At 52.2% G+C, this 20,643-nt stretch overlaps 1 protein-coding gene across 1 annotated transcript; it reads right to left on the minus strand.

Moving 5' to 3' along the window:
* Positions 1–11,658: 11,658 nt before the first annotated feature.
* LOC129200962 (A-kinase anchor protein 1, mitochondrial-like) lies at positions 11,659–20,643 on the minus strand. Its single transcript, XM_054812209.1, has 10 exons — positions 20,115–20,643; positions 18,085–18,218; positions 17,591–17,717; positions 17,071–17,201; positions 15,665–15,842; positions 14,823–14,973; positions 14,094–14,161; positions 12,530–12,603; positions 11,857–11,922; positions 11,659–11,718 (listed from the first exon to the last, which is right to left on the minus strand). The coding sequence occupies exons 1-10, from the start codon at positions 20,641–20,643 to the stop codon at positions 11,659–11,661; spliced, it is 1,518 nt and encodes a 505-aa protein (XP_054668184.1).

Raw genomic sequence — 20,643 nt, forward strand, 5'->3', positions numbered from 1 at the left:
GGGTCGAGATAAGGACAGGGAGAGATCACTCACTAGTTATCGTCACGAGCAAAACAGACTGAACTTAGAGAGGAAATTCATCTCACTTATTACTAAGCGAAACAGAGGAGAGGAATGAGAAATAAAATCAAATCTGAAAACACCTGCCCCCACCCCTCCCATCTTCCCAGGCTCAACTTCACTCCCAGCTTCAACCTCCACCCCCGCTCAGCAGCACAGGGGGATGGGGAATGGGGGTTGTGGTCAGTTCATCACACGTTGTTTCTGCCGCTTCTTCCTCCTCAGGGGGAGGACTCCTCTCATCGTTCCCCTGCTCCAGCATGGAGGAGTCCCTCTCATGGGAGACAGTCCTTCACCAACTTCTCCAATGTGAGTCTCTCTCCTACGGGGTGCAGACCTTCAGGAGCAGACTGCTCCAGCGTGGGTCCCCCACGGGGTCACAAGTCCTGCCAGCAAACCTGCTCTGGCGTGGGCTCCTCTCTCCACGGGTCCACAGCTCCTGCCAGGAGCTTGCTCCAGCGTGGGCTTCCCATGGGGCCACAGCCTCCTTCAGGTGCCTCCACCTGCTCTGGTGTGGGGTCCTCCATGGGCTGCAGGTGGAATCTCTACACCCCCTCATCCTTCTCACAGAAGCCACCCCTGTAGCCCCCCACGCCCCCCAGGCTACCAAAACCTTGCCATGCAAACCCAACACAGGTTGCTAACCAATTTGTGGCTGCTAATTATGTCCATTGTATAGCCCCAACCTGAAGTGAACGATAGAATAAAGCTTGTAGTTGGCAGTGGGTGCAAGTAATATTTTATTTTCTGTCAAAATCATGTCCTTTGATTGAACTTTGTTCATTATAATCTAATTCTAATACCAAAACACACCTCCATTCTAAAAGCTACCCACCTTTGAGGTATGAGCACCCCTCACTGGTCATGCTCCTTGAATTTCTCTAAGCATATAGCTTTAAATCGAAGCGAGAAAACTTTCTACCCATCACAATAAGGTAACTATGTGATGCAAATGTAATTTTGTAATGGTTTTGTAACCTAAGTGTATAAATGTATAAGGGATTAAAGGCTAGGTGTGCATGTTAGGAGGAGAGATCCCCCATGCACCCAGCGCTGAATAAACCAATGTTGGCTTTCTAAACTGCATTTCTGTTTGGAAAGTTGTTATTGCCCTTTGAGCGGTAACAAGGGGGACCGGCGTGAGTGAGGTGAGAGGTTCTGGGAGTGGAGAAATAAGCAGGGCTCCTAAGCTTCCTTTCATGGTTCTTGACAGTTTGTCTCTCTTTTTTTTTTTCCCGTTTAGAGGGCAAACACTGAGAAAAGCAACAGTCTGTGGAAACACAGCATTTTGAAGAAAAGTATATGGTGGGAGTTAAAACTAAATCTTAACTAAAACATGCAGATACCTATTAACGGAAGAGATCCTCTTTCTGCAACTTGTGGAACTAGGTATAAAAGGAAACATTTGGGCTTTCTACTGCAGGCGGCAGTAAAGACCAGGACTGATGCTGCTGCTCAGCCTGCTCTGGGTGCTCCCTGTGCGAAGGACACCACAGGACTGGGATGGTGGTTCCAGCTTTATTCAGATGCAGCCATTTTCCCCAGGAGACCTTTTCCTCTCCCTGTCTCTGCAGAGCCCGCAGCTCCGTCTTCGTAGGGCGTAAAGGAGGGGGCTGTAACTGTGTCAAGGTGAAGAGGAAGCGCTGGGGAAGGAGCAGCAGAGCAATTGATAGATGAGAATCCCAGCAAGCCTAGGGTATGTTGCAGCTCCTTTTTGTTTTCTGGGCTTTCTCTCTGTTGTAAGGTGGCCAAGGTTTTGGGGGAATACACACGGCTCCTCCTTTCCACCAGCTGCCTAAGCACGTCACCTCAGCGGAGGGGAGTTGTACCTTTTCTGCCGGAACCTGAAGTTCTCAACTTTCCAGGTGAGTAATTCTTTTCCTTTTGGGTTTGTCCCACTGCAGTGGCATGGGACCCCCCACCGATATATCATCAATGTGTTGGTACGTTTTAACTCCTGAATCCAAAAAATTTCACTCAATAGCCAATGTGACTATTAAGCAGGTATCCTTTATTGCAGTGCTGGGAGTCGCACGGGGATATTTCCACGAGTGTGCGTCTCGACGAGGCACAAATTGTACGTGATTTATACTACAAGAGAGTTACATCTTCATCAGGTTTCCGATAAATGTAGTACATATTCATTATTATTCCGGGAACTCCTGAATATATGCTAATGTCCTGACACGCCTGCGCTGTTTCTTTCTCAGGTGGTCATCAGGGGTCGTCCTCCTCAAACCTTCCTCTTTCTCCTCTTCTTCAGCGTACACAGTTGGGTGACCTCTTCTTCATGGTCTCCGTTTTGCAAGCTCAGCAACCTCGTTATCCGTCCTGCCCAGATGGTCCCAGGCTTGTTGGCATATTGGGCCCCCTTTATCAGGTTGCCTCAAACTTTGTGTCTTTTTTCTAGTTCATACCTAAGGACTGTTCCCTAATTTATGGCTTCTCTTATCCTGTTTCTACATTCCAACTCTTTTACTAATTGTTTCCAGCCAGCTGAGACCTCTGGCCACCGGAGGCCTGGGGGAGGGAGGGAGGGAGGGAGGGAGGAGGGAGGGAGGGAGGGAGGGAGGGAGGGAGGGAGAAGTGAGTTTTCTTACCAGCTGGGGAAAAAAAAGGCAGTGAAGCCTATGGATGGAGACGGACTGCAGGGTCAGATGCCAAAGCAGCCTTCCTAGGGCTGCTGGTCAGACCCCTGACAAGCCCCGGTACCCTGGGAGGCAGCAGCCAGCCCTGCAGCCTGCTAGCGAAACACTTCAGCTCCAACACGGCTCCTCCTTCTGTGCTTTTCAACAGCCCTGCAGCCCCCCAGCCCCAGCCCACTGCGCTGGTGGGCCGGGGAGCTGGAGGCATTTTCCCAGCGCTCTGATCTAACAGCACCAGTGGGACTGTTTCCAGCACGCTGCCACTGGAGGGCTTATCGGCCTCCCTCCCTATCTCCCTCCCCCCGGCCTGATAAACGCGGGGCTGGTGGCAGCCGGGGGAAGCACCCAGAGCAGGGGATGGAGCTGGGGACTGGCCAAACACAAAGGTGGCAGGGCTGGGGTGCTTCTCCCGTGAGCCCCTCCCTGTCAATGAGGATGTTGCTACCTGTGACTATGGAAATCTTAAGATCAATTCAAGCAATTAGAGCCATTGCTCAATCGATGTAACCAAACAAAAGGGAAACCATTGTCACTTAGAACACAATTAGTTGTAAGGTAAGGAGCTCTGGAACAATCTCATTTTAAAGAGCTGGGCCTTGGAAGAACAGATGTGCAAAAAAAGATAAGAGAGTTACAAGGTGATCCCAAAACCGGCCTTGAGGGATAAGGTATATGTGATACCAGGAGTGAGTCTGAAGACCCCCCCCCCGAGGTGTCAACAAACATGGGGGAAAGACATTAGCATATGCTAAGGAGTTCCCAAGGAAGATCCCTGCCTGTGATAAGCACTACTGGGAAAGATACTGAATATGTCTATGAACATAGTAGAAGTACTTGCTAGTTTTGTCTTTTGGGTGTGCACCTTAGGTGGAGTTATCCCCCGTGCACCCAGCGCTGCAATAAAGAATGCCTGCTTTCTAAAACTTCCAAATAAGCCTTAGAGAGTGAACTATTTTGCCGCTTTCTGGTAACAGATTTTGGCACTGCAGATGGGACACTGCTCTGGAACATGGGCGGATCCGAGGGATCGCAGGACCTCCAGCCGGCACCGAGGGATTCTCGGGGAGAACCTGTGATCCCCGGACCAAAGAGTTCTGAGCAAGGACCATCAATAAGGCAAAGGCATTCTTTCAGTATTATTTTCTGTTGCCTGTCCGTGGGTCGTAGCGAAAGCTGCGCAGGGTTGGGCCGTATCCCTGGGGCAGAGGGAAAGTACCCTTTGATTGAAACTGAAGGGTGAGTCTCCTTCCCGAAAGGGAAGCTCAGAAGTTTGTCTGTTGAACGTTGAATATGGCCGTGATCGTAATGGTGTGGTTTTGTGTTTGTTGCTGTAGTGTTTGTAAGCGTGTAGTATTGCTGTAAAAAGCTGGGGTGAAATTGTTGTTAGTGCCCTGTTTTTAAAATGGGAACTGGAACTTCTAAAAGGGAATCGATCTGAAAGAGATCTCCTCTTGGGTGCATTTTATTAAATTGGAAGCAAATAGCAGGACCCCCAGGAGGAGTGGCAAAGAGAGAGGATCTAATCAACTATTGTAATCAGTGGTGGCCATTGTATGGACTGAATGAGGGAGAAAAGTGGCTGGTTAATGGGACTTTTAGGATACTCTGTTCCAGTTGTTGTTATTCTTAAGAGGGGAAGGAAAATGGGATGAAGTTCCCCATGTTGATTTATTCTCTGCTTTACGAGATCATCCTGAATGGAGCAGGGAATGTAAATGAATAGGGAGAGATCCTTTGGTTCTGACCTGGGCAAAAGATAATCAGAAACTCTGTAAGCGTTGTTGTTCGGCGTGTAGTATGAGTCCATTGTGCGTCCAATACGGAGGAGCGGACGAGGAGGCTGTTTCTGATGAAGGGGACTCTTTTGGTGGAAATGAGAAATTCAGTGCTATTGCAGGGAGAACGAGGGGAGGATGGGGAGGTCGAGTTGTGCAAGCTCTCAAGCCGTGCACCCAGCGCTGCAATAAAGAATGCCTGCTTTCCAAACCTTCAGAATAAGTCTTCGAGAGTAAATTCTCTTGCCGCTTTCTGGTAACAGGATGGTGACAATCAGTTGGGCTGTATTAGGCAGGGCCGCTGTCAGGGGACTAGTGCCTGCCTTGAAGCGCCACTAATGGATGGTTAGCCGCCACTTCCCGTTTGGTTTGCAAACTGGCCACACTGGGGAGTTATGAGGGGACTGAGTTTGAATACTTACCCCCTGTTCCTGCAGCTCTTTTATCACCGGAGCGATTCCCTCCCTCTCTCTCTCTCCCCGCGGTAAGGGACAGCCTTTCACACTCACGAGTTTAATCGGGGGAAGCGTAGGGGCAGTCTGTAAAAAGCCTTATCAGGGTTGACGGAACCCCAAACTTCCACTGCCTCCCTGCCGAGTCCGTCCAGGACTTCCCCTTCACTAAATCCGATCCCAGAGTATTGGTGGGGAGCACTGCCAACACCATAGTGGTCTCGGTGGGGGTGGTGTCTGCCAGCAACCAGCACTTTACTCGGGCTGTAGGTTGGGGTTTGCCACATCCAAATACATCGGTAACCCATATCTGTTATGAATCAGGGATGATCCCACTTCGGCCTGCAGTATCGGCATTTAAAGCAGAGATTTGGGCCCCTGTGCCTAGCAGAAAAGTGACCGGAGTCTTCAAAGAGCCAAGGAGAAAGGCACAGAGCGGTTCTGGAGAAACAGCTTGTAATTGACAAAACACAAGAGAAAAGGTCCCATCAAAGCTACTCTAACCCCCCTCCCTCCCTCCCTCCCCCCCCCCCCAAATACACCACCCCTCCTCCCCCATCCCCCACTCCCCCCACCTCCACCTCATCCCTGCTCGGGCTCTACTTCCCCCCCTGCCACCCGCGTGCTGCCTGCCAGAGCCCTGCGCTTGCTGTCTGGCTTTGGCAAGGCGCTCTGCCCCCGCTTCTTCCCCCGCTTCTCGCAGGCGGCAGCCTGGGACGGTGGCAGGGCCATCCCCGCAGCCCCCCACGGCTCCTGGGGCTCCATCCCCATGGTGCCGAGACCATCCTGGCTGACCCCCACCGTGTCCAGGGAGCAACCAAAGATCCTTAGGGCCTCTTCAAGAGGCACCTCCTCGGACACGGTGAGGTCGCCTGCCAGGTCCCCGAGGACTTGGTTATGGGAGGCAGCAGAAGGGCAGGAGGGGTCGTTGCTGCCCAGGGGGATGTTGCTGCCCAGCTGTGCCTCTGCAGAGGTGGCCGTGCCGTAGACAGTGAGCTGGGCAGGCTGCTCCTTGACGTGCTGGTAGCCAGGGATGGCCGTCAGCAATGCTGGGGGGGCTGGGGCCTCTGCTCTCCCCTGGTAGTTTTGGGGCGTGACGTGTGGTGGCGGTCCCTGCGGGGTCAGAGGGGCTGCCCGGGCCAGGAGGGTCCTGCAGCCCCTGGGGCCCCACAGGGCAGCAGCCGGCAGAGAAGCGGTGCCATGGCTGAGCGTGGAGCTGGCCGGGGGAGGCAGGTTGGTGACCGTCCACTCGATGTGGAAGACCCGGGGGTCGAAGAAGCAGCCGCATGGAGCCCTCTGCAGACCTGTGTGGGTGAGAGGGAGCTGTGCTGGGCCAGGGGGTTGGGGCCCTCCAAGGACAGCCACCGAGCCGGCCCCGATGGCCAACATCCCCCAGCTCTGTGCTGGGCACGTGGGGAGCTTGTGGCCAGGGTGCTCCGCGCAGGGTGAGCTGCTGTGCTGGTGGGACAGGCTTGCAAAGCAGGGAGGAGACTGGCTTCTAGGAGGTGAAGCGGGAGAGATGGCCCCAAGCATTGGGGAAATTCTCTGGGACTTGGATTTCCTGGGCACGCATCAGCCAGGCGAGAGCAGGGACGCTTGGCTGGGCTTGCTGAAGCCCTGTGCCAAAAGTGCCCTGGGGACAGGGCTGATGGGGATGCTGGGCGTGCGCGGGGGCCGGGGATGGCGAAGGCGCCGGGGTGGCAGAGCATCAGGGGTGCCGTACCTGGTGGTGGTAGTGCCTGGGGGCCCTGGGGTGCCACGTGCAGTGAGGGTGCCCAGGCTGCGGGGAAGGGCTGCTGCTGGCGGGGCAGTGGGCACAGGTTGGCTGAGCCTGGAAGAGAGACAGGAGCGATGGCCGGTGGTCACCTCCGCTCTTGCCCCCAAGAGCGTCCCCGGGCTGCAGGGGTCGGGGTGGGTGCCTACCTTGGGGGTAGAAGGTTTGGGGAAGGAGAAAAGTCTGTGGGAGCCGGGGTGCCGGGGGGTCCCGGGGGCTGCGCGGTGGGAGCTGCAGTGGTGGCGGCGCCGTGCTGCGTTCTGGCTGTTGGCTGCTAAGGACTCTCTGGCGTCTCCCAGGAAGGAATGTGGGGTCTCCGCGTGTTCCGCCCCGCCCCAACAGCGTACAGCCCAACAGCTACTCTGGACGAGCAGCCCTTGTCCTAATGGCAGATTTCGGCTTCCCAGACATCAGCTTGTTGTCCAAACAGCGGATTCGTTACGCGGTGTACAATAAGCCAATTCTGACACACATAGGAGACATATTGCTTTTTATTCAGGCCTGGGTGCTGGGTGGATTTCCACAAATCAAGCACACCTAATGCCCATTCCCTGTCATCTTTATACACAAACCTTCCAAATTAGGAGACTCCCAGTTACAACGATTGGTTCAGATTTCTTCTGCTAGGATGCAAACTAGAAGGCATGCTCGGTTCTTTGCTCGGCCTTTATCTTTGGGTAGGTGGTATAATTTGGGTAGGGGGCTCGTGGGTCGGTGGTTGCGGAGACCCTGGCCCAAATTACCTTCCCCCTAGTTTCTCAATACTTCTGGCACTCCCAAATGGTTCTTCAGGATCTGTTGATCAGACTAACGATGTATGGGTTATGCTTCTACCTCTTGACAAGCACGTCTTCATTGACACCTTGTCTGGGTAAATAGGAACTGACAGAATGGTAGCACTGGACAATGGCCATCCTCAGGAGTCCCTAGCCGCTATTTACAAAACTCTCTGTGACATCCTGAACTGTGAAAAACTATCTGGAACATTCTTAACCGTGGAACTATGAAAAACAATTTGAAACTTTTTAGCTGCAGATTCAGGATTAACTTTCAACCTCGATGAAGGATATCCTGGTCCGACTCAAAGCATGTGATGAAACTGTGAAAAAATCAAGGTGTGGAAGGATTATTTACTGTATTAAATTGTCTTACAAGCAGCGCGCTCTGTTGCCCTGTGGATAGTATCGTGTCATCACCGGCACGACTGGTAATTTTCCGTTTCTTTCCTAGTACAAGGATGCACTGATGAAGGCAAATCCAGGGGTGCAGGTGGTGCCCCACAACGAAGCAACCTGTGAAACCCCAGACATCCCCTGTTACAAAGAGGAAAAAGCAGGCTCTGCAAAAGAGTTACCAAGCCTGAGGAAAGGGGCCAAAAGTGAAGCAATGCCACAGCATACCTTTGGGATGGCAGGTGAGATTTCCATCCCTGTTCCTCAAAGGGAACAGCCTCGTTTTGTTTGAGGATGCGGTGTTGGAATCAAAGCGCAAGGCCAGTTTTCTTTACTGCAGACTGCGCTGTAGTGCAACAAATACCTTTTGTGTCCCACATGGAGTTGCAAGGTGTGGTGGGTTGACCCTGGCTGGGGGCCAGGTGCCCCCCAGAGCCGCTCTATCATGTCCCTTGTTCACCAGACAGGGGAGAGAGAAAAAGTATAGCAAAAAGCTTCTGGGTCGAGATAAGGACAGGGAGAGATCACTCACTAATTATCATCACGAGCAAAACAGACTGAACTTAGAGAGGAAATTCATCTCACTTATTACTAAGCGAAACAGAGGAGAGGAATGAGAAATAAAATCAAATCTGAAAACACCTGCCCCCACCCCTCCCATCTTCCCAGGCTCAACTTCACTCCCAGCTTCAACCTCCACCCCCCCTCAGCAGCACAGGGGGACGGGGAATGGGGGTTACGGTCAGGTAACAATAAGGTAACTATGTGATGGAAATGTAATTTTGTAATGGTTTTGTAACCTAAGTGTATAAATGTATAAGGGATTAAAGGCTAGGTGTGCATGTTAGGAGGAGAGATCCCCCATGCACCCAGCGCTGAATAAACCAATGTTGGCTTTCTAAACTGCATTGCTGTTTGGAAAGTTGTTATTGCCCTTTGAGCGGTAACAAGGGGGACCGGCGTGAGTGAGGTGAGAGGTTCTGGGAGTGGAGAAATAAGCAGGGCTCCTAAGCTTCCTTTCATGGTTCTTGACAGTTTGTCTCTCTTTTTTTTTTCCCCTTTTAGAGGGCAAACACTGAGAAAAGCAACAGTCTGTGGAAACACAGCATTTTGAAGAAAAGTATATGGTGGGAGTTAAAACTAAATCTTAACTAAAACATGCAGATACCTATTAACGGAAGAGATCCTCTTTCTGCAACTTGTGGAACTAGGTATAAAAGGAAACATTTGGGCTTTCTACTGCAGGCGGCAGTAAAGACCAGGACTGATGCTGCTGCTCAGCCTGCTCTGGGTGCTCCCTGTGCGAAGGACACCACAGGACTGGGATGGTGGTTCCAGCTTTATTCAGATGCAGCCATTTTCCCCAGGAGACCTTTTCCTCTCCCTGTCTCTGCAGAGCCCGCAGCTCCGTCTTCGTAGGGCGTAAAGGAGGGGGCTGTAACTGTGTCAAGGTGAGGAGGAAGCGCTGGGGAAGGAGCAGCAGAGCAATTGATAGATGAGAAAAGGCACAATAGTAACTTTCCAATCCGTCTTGACAGGTGAAGATTAAAGGGAAATTAAGTCCTAGTAATTAACCCCCAGGCCCCGCATGGTGTGGGCCACACCCAGACGAGCTGGACAGCGAGATCTGGACAGCCAAGAGAGCTGGACGGAGAAGAACCAAATTTACAATTTTAAAACAGAATATATAATTTGGCAACACTTGAGTCAGGCCCCACCAACTCAGGCTTCGCCTGTCTCGTGCTCCAGTAGGAAAGAAAACAATTAGTAAAAGAGTTGGAATGTAGAAACAGGATAAGAGAAGACATAAATTAGGGAATAGTCCTTGGGTAGGAACTAGAAAAAAGACACAAAGTTTGAGGCAACCTGATAAAGGGGGCCCAATATGCCAACAAGCCTGGGACCATCTGGGCAGCTCCATACAGCTGGAGCGTGGGGTCCCTCTCATGGGACACAGTCCTCCACCAACTTCTCCAACATGAGTCTTTCCCACGGGCTACAGTTCTTCACAAACTACTCCAGCGTGGGTCTCTTCCATGGGGTGCAGACCTTCAGGAACAGACTGCTCCAGCGTGGGTCCCCAACAGGGTCACAAGTCCTGCCAGCAAACATGCTCTGGCGTGGGCTCCTTTCTCCACGGATCCACAGGTCCTGCCAGGAGCTTGCTCCAGCACAGGCTTCCCACGGGGTCAAAGCCTCCTTCAGGTGTCTCCACCTGCTCCACTGTAGGATCCTCCACAGGCTGCAGGTGGAATCTCTACACCCCATCATCTTTCCTCCATGGGCTGTAGGCAGACAGCCTGCTTCACCATGGTCTTCAGCACGGGCTGCAGGGGAATCTCTGTGCCGGCACCTGGAGCACCTCCTCCCCCTCCTTCTGCACAATCCTTGGTGTCTGAAAAGTTTCTCACATCTTCTCCCTCCTCTCTCTGGCTGCAAAAGCTCCCTCTAACTTGTATTTTTCCTTCTTAACTCTCTTATCACAGAGGTGCTGATTGGCTCAGCCTTGGCCAGTTGTGGTTCTGTCTTGGAGCCGGCTGGCGTTGGCTCTGGCAGACACAGGGGAAGCTTCTAGCAGCTTCTCGCAGAAGCCACCCCTGTGGCCCCCCCTGCTCCCAAACCCTTGCCATGCAAACCCAAGACAAACTGATCCATCACCATCTAATGCTTTTCTCCTGGTGAGCAGAGCCCACCCTAACTTCCCTGCCAACTTCCGGCATGCCCCTGAGGCATCGCAGAAAGGCAGGCTTCTTAAAGCCAATTCAGTGACCCTCAGGGTTACTTCTTAACCCCTTGACAGCTATGGCCAATCTTCCAGGCTGGCTAGCTTGGCAAGCAACGCAGCTACCGACCCCCACTGCTCCATCTGGGGCCACCCTGGCACACCATATGCACGAGCAGCTCCATCTCAGCTCTCACCTTCCCCTTTCGCCTTTCTCAACCACGGCAGGGCTGCTTGTGTATCCTGCCGACTACGCCACTTGTCAGATCCAGGCGGCGACACCGCACTGGCCTCCGCCAGTGGTGACACCGAGCCAGACCCAAGCAGGATCGGATACACAAACACAATGCACGCACAGATGATCAAAAGGCCTTTATTACATCCACGTCCCAGCGGGGGTTCCCCAGTAGTCCCCATGCGAGGCAAGCAGCAAGCGGGCAGATCCCTGGCACCTGATGTGATGGCTAATGGACAGCCTGGCAAGTGGACACGCGAATAGTGCATGGTCAGCTACAGAGAAGGCGTGTGACAGAGGAACCTAGCCAGAAACCACATAAGTAACAACCTACTATCATGTGGAACAGAAATCTCTGCTGCCTGAACAAAGCATAAAGGGATTTAGTATAAGGAATCTGGGAAATTGCTGTACGGAGTCTGGGAAATAGCTGTACTGACCTCCATCGCCTATCTCCTCGCCACTCTTCTGCACATAACCGTACAGACGCCAGCCCCTGAGTCCTTCAGTTTCAAGCCCGCTTCACCAAGTTGGCCAGCCTGCTGCCAAAGATTCCCTCGCCTCTTCTAGACAGGTGGATCCCATCCCTCTCTAACAGGTTATCGTCATCCCAGTACGTCCCGTTGTCATTTCACTGAGATGAGGCATGTGTTTGCGGTTCAGCAAGACGCCTTGGAATGGACCACCAAAACTCCGCACACAGGTGTCAATAGGTCAATGAGAACTTGCCAAACCAAGTCAATGAGAACTTGCCAAACCAAGTTGTAATAGTGCAAAACAAGATTTATTCGCCGAAAGAGTTCCCAAGGTGCCTAGGACATGGCTAGTAGACAAGCCACTGAGCCAGTCCTCTTTCCACCAGAGCTCTGTTCACTGACACCGCCTAAAGGGAGGGGGGAAAAAAAAAAAGGAGAAAGGTGAACAAGCCACTAGAAAGAACTATCAGCGAGTTCCTGATCACAAGTCTGCATAATCAGAAACTCTCACAGCGTTGAAGAAATAGGTATGTCAACATACGCACCTCGTCTCCCACCAAGTTCCACAGCTGGATCAGCGGCAGACCTGTTGCGTTGTCATAATTTGTGACCTGGAAAGACAGAAAAACATTAGTTTGCAGGCATCAGCCTGCATCAATTAATTCAGGTCATGAGTGTGAGCAATTCTCAGCAATTCTCGGGTCCGAGCCATGGAGGATGCAAGGCTAGCATCAGTGACTGCATCTCAGGTCCTCAAAACACCAACTTGGGTGGAGGCTGGAGGAAAGGTAGCTACTGCTACCAGGCAGCTGGGACAGCCTGCTGGCAAGTTGTCTCGAGTCACTCAAATCCGTGCTCTTGCTAGAACTAGTGACGCCTTTGAGCACGGCATTAAAGCAAAGGAAGCTCTGAGACTGAGCATCACAAATGCCATCAGCTTCCCACTCGGCCGCATCAGCAACAAGAGGGAATACTCAACCCTTCCCAGCCACAGCGTCCGGAGCGGTGCCGATGCTACACAAGGAAGTTCTCAGCACCCAGATGGCTCCACAAGAACCCTTACAGCAGCCGGCCTTACAAGCTCGGCCTTTGTTTTGGATTTGAACACACACACACACACACACACACACACACACACACACGGTGGGCTAGGGGGCACAGAGGATAACAGCAGCCGTCAAATCAGCAACAAGGCTTTTCCAGACAGCTCTCAGGTACCTGCGCCACTAGGACTGCGCCTTCGGTCATCTCAACAACAGCGGTGTCAGCCTCGGAGGAAAAGTGATCCTGGCCTGTGGAAAGAAGAGAGCAGGAGAAAACAACTGAGAGAGAGAGTCACGGGCTTTAAAGGCCAGAAGGGACTATTCAGCTCATCTTGTCGCACCTCCTACATCAGTTAGGCCAGAGAATCCTCACCTGCCCTTGCTGTGGGCACTTGCTGGACCCCGTCTATTAAGCTGGAGGTCACACAAGTAGTATGCCTGCTGTGTTGCCAAAGGGAAAGGGCAAAAAAAAAAAAGCCACCAGCTAAGTGAACGTGAACATCAGTGGCTGATGAATTAGCAGGCTTGCAAGACAGAGAAGTATACTTCTGCGGTACCTTTGAGCTGCCAGGAGTACTTTGATCCTGAATAAACTCAGCTCAGGGGCTTCAGGACTTTACGGACCCTGCACAGAGCGCAGGACTGTCACGGGGAGCTCAAAAGCATTTGTACCGCAGGCTGGCTGGCACCTGAACAGTGCCAAATGCCCTCTTTGCAAGCACCGGCAGCTCCAGTCTCTCAGCCCGCACAGCTTAGGTGGGTACTGTTGCTAACTCCACATCTGTAAATGCAGCAGGGAACCCTTCTGTCCCGGGCAATACAGTTACAATCGACTGGGCAGAAGTGTGTTCATTCTGGAGGACAGTTGCTTATTTCCTACCAAACTGCTGCAAAATACAGCTTCTCCCTCGTGCTCCCCACCCCGAGACCATCTCCAGCAGCAAGTGAACGACTCCTGACAAGCCCACAAATCCTGAAGGAGGTCGATCTCCTCGGGGAACACGCAAAACACTGACTTCTGCTAGAAGCAGCTTAAACCCTGCCATCCCTCTAGTCTTGGCAGGGCCTGTACCTCCTGCAGTGCTGCCAGCCACAAACCCAGGGCTGAAACCTGGCCTGACCCTGAGCCCCTACAGCCACCCCTCCCGCACCCAGAAGGGCAGCTTTTGAGACACCATCACAGCCTGCATCTCTAACATCACCAGAAAGAATGGGGGGGGAGTGGGGGCAGGGGGAATGAAAAAAGCAAACCAGAAAGCATCTCTAGGCAGTGACTGACTGACATTCTTCCAGGGCTTGGAGGCTGGTCTTTTGAACACAGAACTAGACACCTCCGTCATTTTCATAGGGAAATGCCAGATATTTGTCTAGCAGATCAAAACCTAAGTTGGCATGTACAGCTACTCTGTGACAGAAGGTGGCAGCGTAGGTACAGCTACTTCACCTCTACCCTGCCAGTCCTGCCAACTTGCTGCTTAGGAGAGTCATTCCTTCTCTCCTCCATGCACAAAAAAGCCTGGCCATTTCTCCATTTCCCCTGGCGTCGGACGGGTTATGCCATGCTAGCACATTTACAAGAAGAAAATACAATTTTTCCAGTCCTCGCTCTAGTCCCATCAGAGGCTGAGCTTGCAAGAGGGGAGGGAGAAGGTTGAGACAGAGTCATTGCTTGTACACAGCTGGCATCCATGGAAACCTGCAGGAGCACCACCAACGGTACGTCACGAGAGTCTCATTACCTGGAAGCGGTACCACGTTGTCCAGTAAAACTTCCGCTCCTTGGAAAGGCAGTGATAAGAAATCAGACCTTAAAGAAAAGAGAATCGATCACATCGTAAGAACATGCCTTTAAGTTACTCCTGTATTCTTGAAGGTGACACTGATTAATTAATTGCTCTAACAGATATTCAGTTGAAAATTAATGACAGTCAAAAAAAACCCCCCAAAAACGAGACTACTCTCCCAGCAATCTAAGCAGCAGCAGCAGCAGCAGCAGCAGCAACAGCAATAAATTGTCTGATTAGCATGCCAAGTTGGACTGGGCTCCAAGCAAAAACCACCTCCCTCATGGAGGCTGTACTGCTTTTCTCCCACCTCTGGGGCACAATCAAGTATTTCCTGGGCTTGTGTAAGAAAACCCTCATCCAGTATGGCTCTCCCAGCCCATGGGGCTGGGGCATAGAGAATCTGCATCTTATTCCTACCTCATCAATTAACTACACTCTGGGGCCTCCTGAAGGCCTCCTTTTGCTCAGCTTCCATGCTGAGGTGGGAGAATTTGCAATTGCCTCTCCCTCCCCTTCAAAAAAGCCTTGCAAGAGCTTGCTGTGCTCCCAAGGGCTCCACACCCGCTGCTGAGACAAACCTTTCTACCATTTCCCACTTCAGCTCTGGAAAATCCTATAAGCAATTCAAATGATACGGATGCCTCTGATGAAGATTCAAGCCAGATAAGAGCAGTTCGAGACCTGATTTGTCTGAGCGTGTCGACCTTCACTTTGTCGTATCCTCCGTAGTCCACGTATCTGAGCTCCACTTCACCGGTCTCTTCGAAGTAGCTGATGACTTGAGCCCGTAACCATGCCCCACCCAGGCCTGGAGCCGCGCAGATAATACCAACTGCAGAACAGAAGAGCTCCCTTGAAGTGGCTTCCCAGAAATCAGCGCTTCAGGCTGATTCCTAGTGCTGCACAGTTCTCTACTGAGAAGCAACAGCATTTCTTCTCATGCTGCTGCCATCTTCCTTCCACATCCCCCCAGCCCTCCATCAGACAAGCCTGCCGCTGGCACACCGGAGAGCTGGCTTGTACTCTCAAGTCTCTGTCTGCCACTACCATGCTCTTCTAGCCAGGTATCCAGTTCCCTTCCAGCCTTTGGCCACTAACAGTGAGCTCTGTCTCCAAGAAGGAAAGGAAGCACTAAGAACCCCTCCCCCTTCCTTGTGATGCACCCTCCACTTGACACCATGTGCAGACAGTGACACGATGGACACTTGGGAGGAGTCCCACGCTTTGTCAGCAAAAATCCTCCAGGGGCCAAGTTGGTTGGAAATGCCCTGAGGCGGACTTGATCTCATTCTGAAGCTCAACATGCAGCTAAGTGGCTGGGGAGGGGGGCACTGCAGGCACGAGGGGGATAAGGAAGAGCAGAGCAACATCTCTACTCCGGCAGCAGCTAGGCAAGCAACTCTCTGAACTGGCACATTCTCATCCACTGGGAAACTTCCCAAGCCAAACTCGGGGGCATCAGGCTTTCGCATGACCCTAGAAGTTTCTCAAGTGAACCATTTGTGAGCAACCAAGTTACTTGCCTTCTACTGGAGTTGGCAGGGTTGGAATTGCAGGTTGAGAGTAGCAGGCGGACATCTGCTGGTCAAGGCTACGCAGGGCGTGGAAAGTGGGGTGTGTATACTGCTGTAGAAACATGTGTCCAGCATCGACTTGGTTTGCCACGACCACTTCTACAGGAACTCCATCTGGGAGGAAGAGCTGCCATGTGGAGGAAAGAAAGTCTCATTAGTGTTCATTGCAACACAAGCTTCCTTCACAGCAACTCCATGTTCCGCCAGCAACTCCTGAGGCTTACAGCCATGGGTGGAAAGGCCCTTGCACTCTGGTATTTCACTTGCAAAGGCTGCTTGGGATCAGGAGCAGAAAGCTATTCCCTGACACTCCATGCTGTTCTCAAGGAAATCAGACCAGGGACGGGGCCCATCTTGTACAGGAAGAGACTCTCGGCCGGGTCCTGCACTTGGCTCACAACAACCCCAGGCAACGCTAGAGGCTTGAGAAAGAAGAGCGGCTGGAAAGCTGCCTGGCGGAAAAGGACCTGGGGCTGTTGGTCGAGCGCCGGCTGAGCGTGAGCCAGCAGTGTGCCCAGGTGGCCAACAGCACCCTGGCTTGTATCAGAAATAGTGTGGCCAGCAGGACTAGGGCAGTGATCGTCCCCCTGTACTCAGCACTGGTGAGGCTGCACCTCGAGAACTGTGTTCAGATTTGGGCCCCTTGCTACAAGAACGACATGGAGGTGCTGGAGCGTGTCCAGAGCAGGGCAATGAAGCCGGCGAAGGGTCTAGAGAACAAGTCTGAGGAGGAGCGGCTGAGGGAACTGGGGTTGTTTAGCCTGGAGAAAAGGAGGCTGAGGGGAGACCTTATCACTCTCTCCCAGGACCTGAAAGAAGGTTGTAGTGAGGTGGGGGTTTCTCTCTTCTGCCAAACAACAAGCGATAGGACAAGAGGAAATGGCCTCCAGTTGCACCAGGGGAGGTTTAAATTGAATATTAGGAAAAATGTCTTCCCCAAAAGGGTTGTCAGGTACTGGAACAGGCTGCCAAGGGAAGTGATGGAATCACCGTCCCTGCAGGTATTTTAAAGGCTGTGTGTAAATGTGGCACGCGGGGCCATGGTTTAGTTGTGCACTTGGCAGTCTTAGGTTGACAGTTGGATTCAATGATCTGAAAGGTCTTTTCCAACCTACATGATTCTATAAGTCTACATTTCTCAGCTCAGGCAGAATGGAAGCAGGAGTGGAAGACCAGGGAGATCAATCTGATCCGTAACAGTTACGCAAGCTGGAGAACGGAGAGCCACACAAAACCAAGCTGGTTTACAGGGCATCTCTGAACCAGCCACATGGATCTAGCCCGCTCCGCGAGCAGTGACCAACACCAACAGCCTTCCACCTGGACATCAGCGTAGCCAGCGAGCTTGGACTTACCCAGGCAGTCATAAGGAGCGAATGAAGTGTCAACGGTGTTGGTGGAGGTAGAGCGTAGATGTTGGTGAGACACAGCTTTGTGAACTTCTGGCCAATCAGGCTCAGTACTTTTTCTACTTGTTGTGCAGAGCCTGGAAGACAAAAAGCCCAAAGTCAGTCTCTAGCACAGATATGCTGAGGACACTCCCACCACTGATCTAATCTAACATCCTTCACAGGCAAGACTGCTGTATTGGCTGATGCATGCCCTAGCTCCTTCTTCAAGCCCGAAGTGATCCTGCAAAAGGCATTGGTTAAACTACAGCAGCCGAAGATGTTAAAAAGCATTCTCACCTCGAGAATAGAGGGTTCACGTGCCAAGGCACAGGAGACTTGGCAGATACCTCTGCTGTAACAGCACTGAGCAGAAGAGTTTTCTAAAGCACTAGACTCAGAAATCCACAACATCTGTTTCATTTCCTTGCCCATCGATGCCCCCAAGCTACATAGTAGAGCACAAATCGAGAGGCATTCCACTTACCTTCGATGTGACAGACTTGGGAGTCACGGAAATAAGGGAGTGTTGTGACGTAAACTTTGGCACCAGACGCTTCCTTCAGGTAGTTCATAAATCTTCCTTTTCTGCCGATCAAGCGGCCAACTAAAGCCTTTGTGAAAGAGTCGAGAAACCAACAGTTAGGAAGAGGAACAGAGATCAAACAACACTCTTCTCTGTGCCTTATTTCAGCCACATTCCCAGTTCCTGGAGTGTCGGGCCAGGCGGGATAATAAAGGCAATGCTGGACCAGGGCAGAGTTCAGCTGGTCTGGGATAAGGTCAGGTAGATAGAGATCCGTAAGCACAGCTCATTTTCATAGATTCATCTTCACATCTTGGGAGCTAAACGCTTAAATCCTCTCCGTTTAGTGGTTGTTGATCTCCCTGGGATGGCACGGAGCCGGTACCAGACTGGAAGAACCAGAAGATGGCTCTGTAGGGCAGGGCAGGAGGTGTGAGCAGGCCAGCGGTGGTTACCTTTGGGACCTCTATTTCCCAGATAGTGAAGTCGGACTTGCAGGAGCCTCCTTCTGGATGAGCGTGCTGGTGTGTCACTGCCTTCCTCGTGGCACAGTCATTGTCCACAAAAGCCATGCCTTTGACAGCCAAACCTACAGGACATGCACACGTGTTAGCATTCAGACAGCCCACACAGTCCAGCTACCAGACACAAGGCCAGGAAAGTGCAGCATTTCCTAGAGAGCTTACAGTGAGCTCTTCCTATGCATTCCATTGGGATGTTCCTGTATCAGGTTCTCCACTGTTTCAGAAGGGGTCAAGTAGACCAAAAGTAGGTCTAGGAACGCAACAGAGGCCTGAGTTCAGCAGGAGTCCTTCAAAATAGCAACACCTTACACAGCAGCAGAGACAGGACACTAAGTCAAAGTTACCAGCTGAAGGAGAGCTATGCTGACATCAGCCCTGCGCTCCTGCTGCTGCTGCTGCTGCTGCTGCTGCAGCAAGGTATTTTGCATTTTCCCCATGGCTTCAGGAGGGCTTTTCACAGGGAGTTCAGCATGCGGGGAGGGGGGCCCGGGACATGCAAGCTCTTCCTCTGCTCTTTGTACTGACATTACATTCCTGCCCCAAGAGGGGTTGCCCAGTGACCTGAATGCCAGCTGTGCACACTACTAGCTGGGGTAGGGGCTTGCCTCTTGCCCAAATTTCTCCGATGCTTGAAGAAAGAAGGTGCCAGAGCTGAGCCGTGTTTTGTTTCCAAACCATCAGCTGATACCAGGAATCCTCCCACTTGGCAAGGGGGCAAACTCAAACACCTTCCTCCTGGTCAGAGCCCAGATACAGTGCAGTCAGTGTAACACAAGGCTGATCCTTCCTCCCTCCAGATGAACCAGCAGAAGCAGGAAGAGCCTCACTTGCTTGCAAGTACTCAGACCATCCAGTGCAAGACCAAAGAGAAAAAGAAACCCAACAGCCGCTTCCCATTTGCCACATCTTCCCTAGGTACACAGCACAGAGGCCTAGAAAGGCAAAGGCAAAGAGGGCAGCTGTTTGCCATAGGCTTCCCGGACAAGGATGAGGATTGAAGTCTCACAGCCTGGGGGCGAAGGTCAGCTCTAGGACCTCTTATCCAGCATGGCCCCATGATCAGCTTGACCCGCTGTAGCCCCTCTCCCTACCCTTCAGCTGAGTGCAGAGCTCTCAGCCCTTCCCATCCCCAGGCTCCACAACACACGCTCGTACCTTCCTGGCACGCCAGCATTCACAACAAGGCAAAACCCTCTTCTTCCTAGGGTTGCTCTCACAAGTGAAAATGCTCGCTGGGTTTCATCCTTCATTGTTGGCAGACTCAATCCCCATGTCTTGCAGCAAGCAGCTTGGTTCCAACTGCTTGTAGCAACTACCAAAGACATCCCCTCATTAGGGGCTCTTGGCACCACAGGCTCTTCTAAAGGATTTTCACATCCATCTCCAAGGTCAGACGGGTTAACTAACAGTTGCTCAGGCAGCGTTGTATTCTGCCAGGCGCACACCATCCAGGATGTAGAAGGCAAAAGCAACACAGAGACAGATGGAGGAACTCCTCGGACGTTGCTCCCTCTAGGGACTTCTTGGCGTGCACCTACCCTTCCAAACCACAAGGCTTCAGGGGAAGTGGTCTGCAACCAATTCATTTGATCACAGTTCCTCAGAGCACTTCCCTGCTTCATCCAGCAGCCCCTCAGAAACCTGCTGCCTTCCAGCTTCCATTCGGCAGCAGCCCGTAAGCACAGAGAGGAACCCAGTGCTTCCTAGAGGCTGCCTGAACTGAAGCAGAAACCATTTGTATGAGCACGTCTCAAACCAGCAAGGTCTTCAACAGCCTGGCCTACATCCAGACACGGCCCACTGCACTGGGCTACTCAAGCACACGCTTAGCTTTAGACAAGAATTAACTTTGTGCCGAAAGGGGACCAGCCTGTTCGCCCCTTGGCAACAGACCCTGAAGATCACCCAGCTAACACGGGATCCTACAGAGATGGGAATTCTGAGAGCAAATGCATACCCACCTGCTGCACACTGATCTGGGTTGGCACCAGAGCTTGAATCCTCTACCAGGCTCACCGCAGCACTGCCCTGACACTCCGAGGTCAGGGGGAGAGAAACACAAGCAGGGCCACTGCTTTCATCCGGAGGTCCTGTTGCTTCCGGCTTTGCAGTGTCCTCTGCAACGGTGCTGGGCTGCAGTGTGGTCACGGACAGGTCTGGATGGTCCTCTGAGAGATCTGGCCTCTCATGAGTTTGACAGGGAAGAGAGGGTGTCGTCGACTCTGCTGATGGCAGGGAGGTCGAGGTTTCATTCTCGGGGTGTTCCTCTTCCTCAAAGACTGCCTCTCTCATGGGAACGCCCGCTTCTTCCTTTGGTGGTGAATCCTCCTCTGGCGCTTCTTGCTGCTGCTCTTCTTCAGCAGCTACGCTTTCTTGTTTGTCAGAAGAGCTTGCCTGCTTTTTTCTGTGGGAATAGATCCACCAGCAGCCAAGAAGTGCCAGCGCGCCGGGTATGGCGTATGGGATGATTTTGCGGAAGTATGAAGGCAT

Source organism: Grus americana, unplaced genomic scaffold, assembly GCF_028858705.1.
Source record: "Grus americana isolate bGruAme1 unplaced genomic scaffold, bGruAme1.mat scaffold_701, whole genome shotgun sequence".
In the NCBI taxonomy this organism is placed as follows: Eukaryota; Metazoa; Chordata; class Aves; order Gruiformes; family Gruidae; genus Grus; species Grus americana.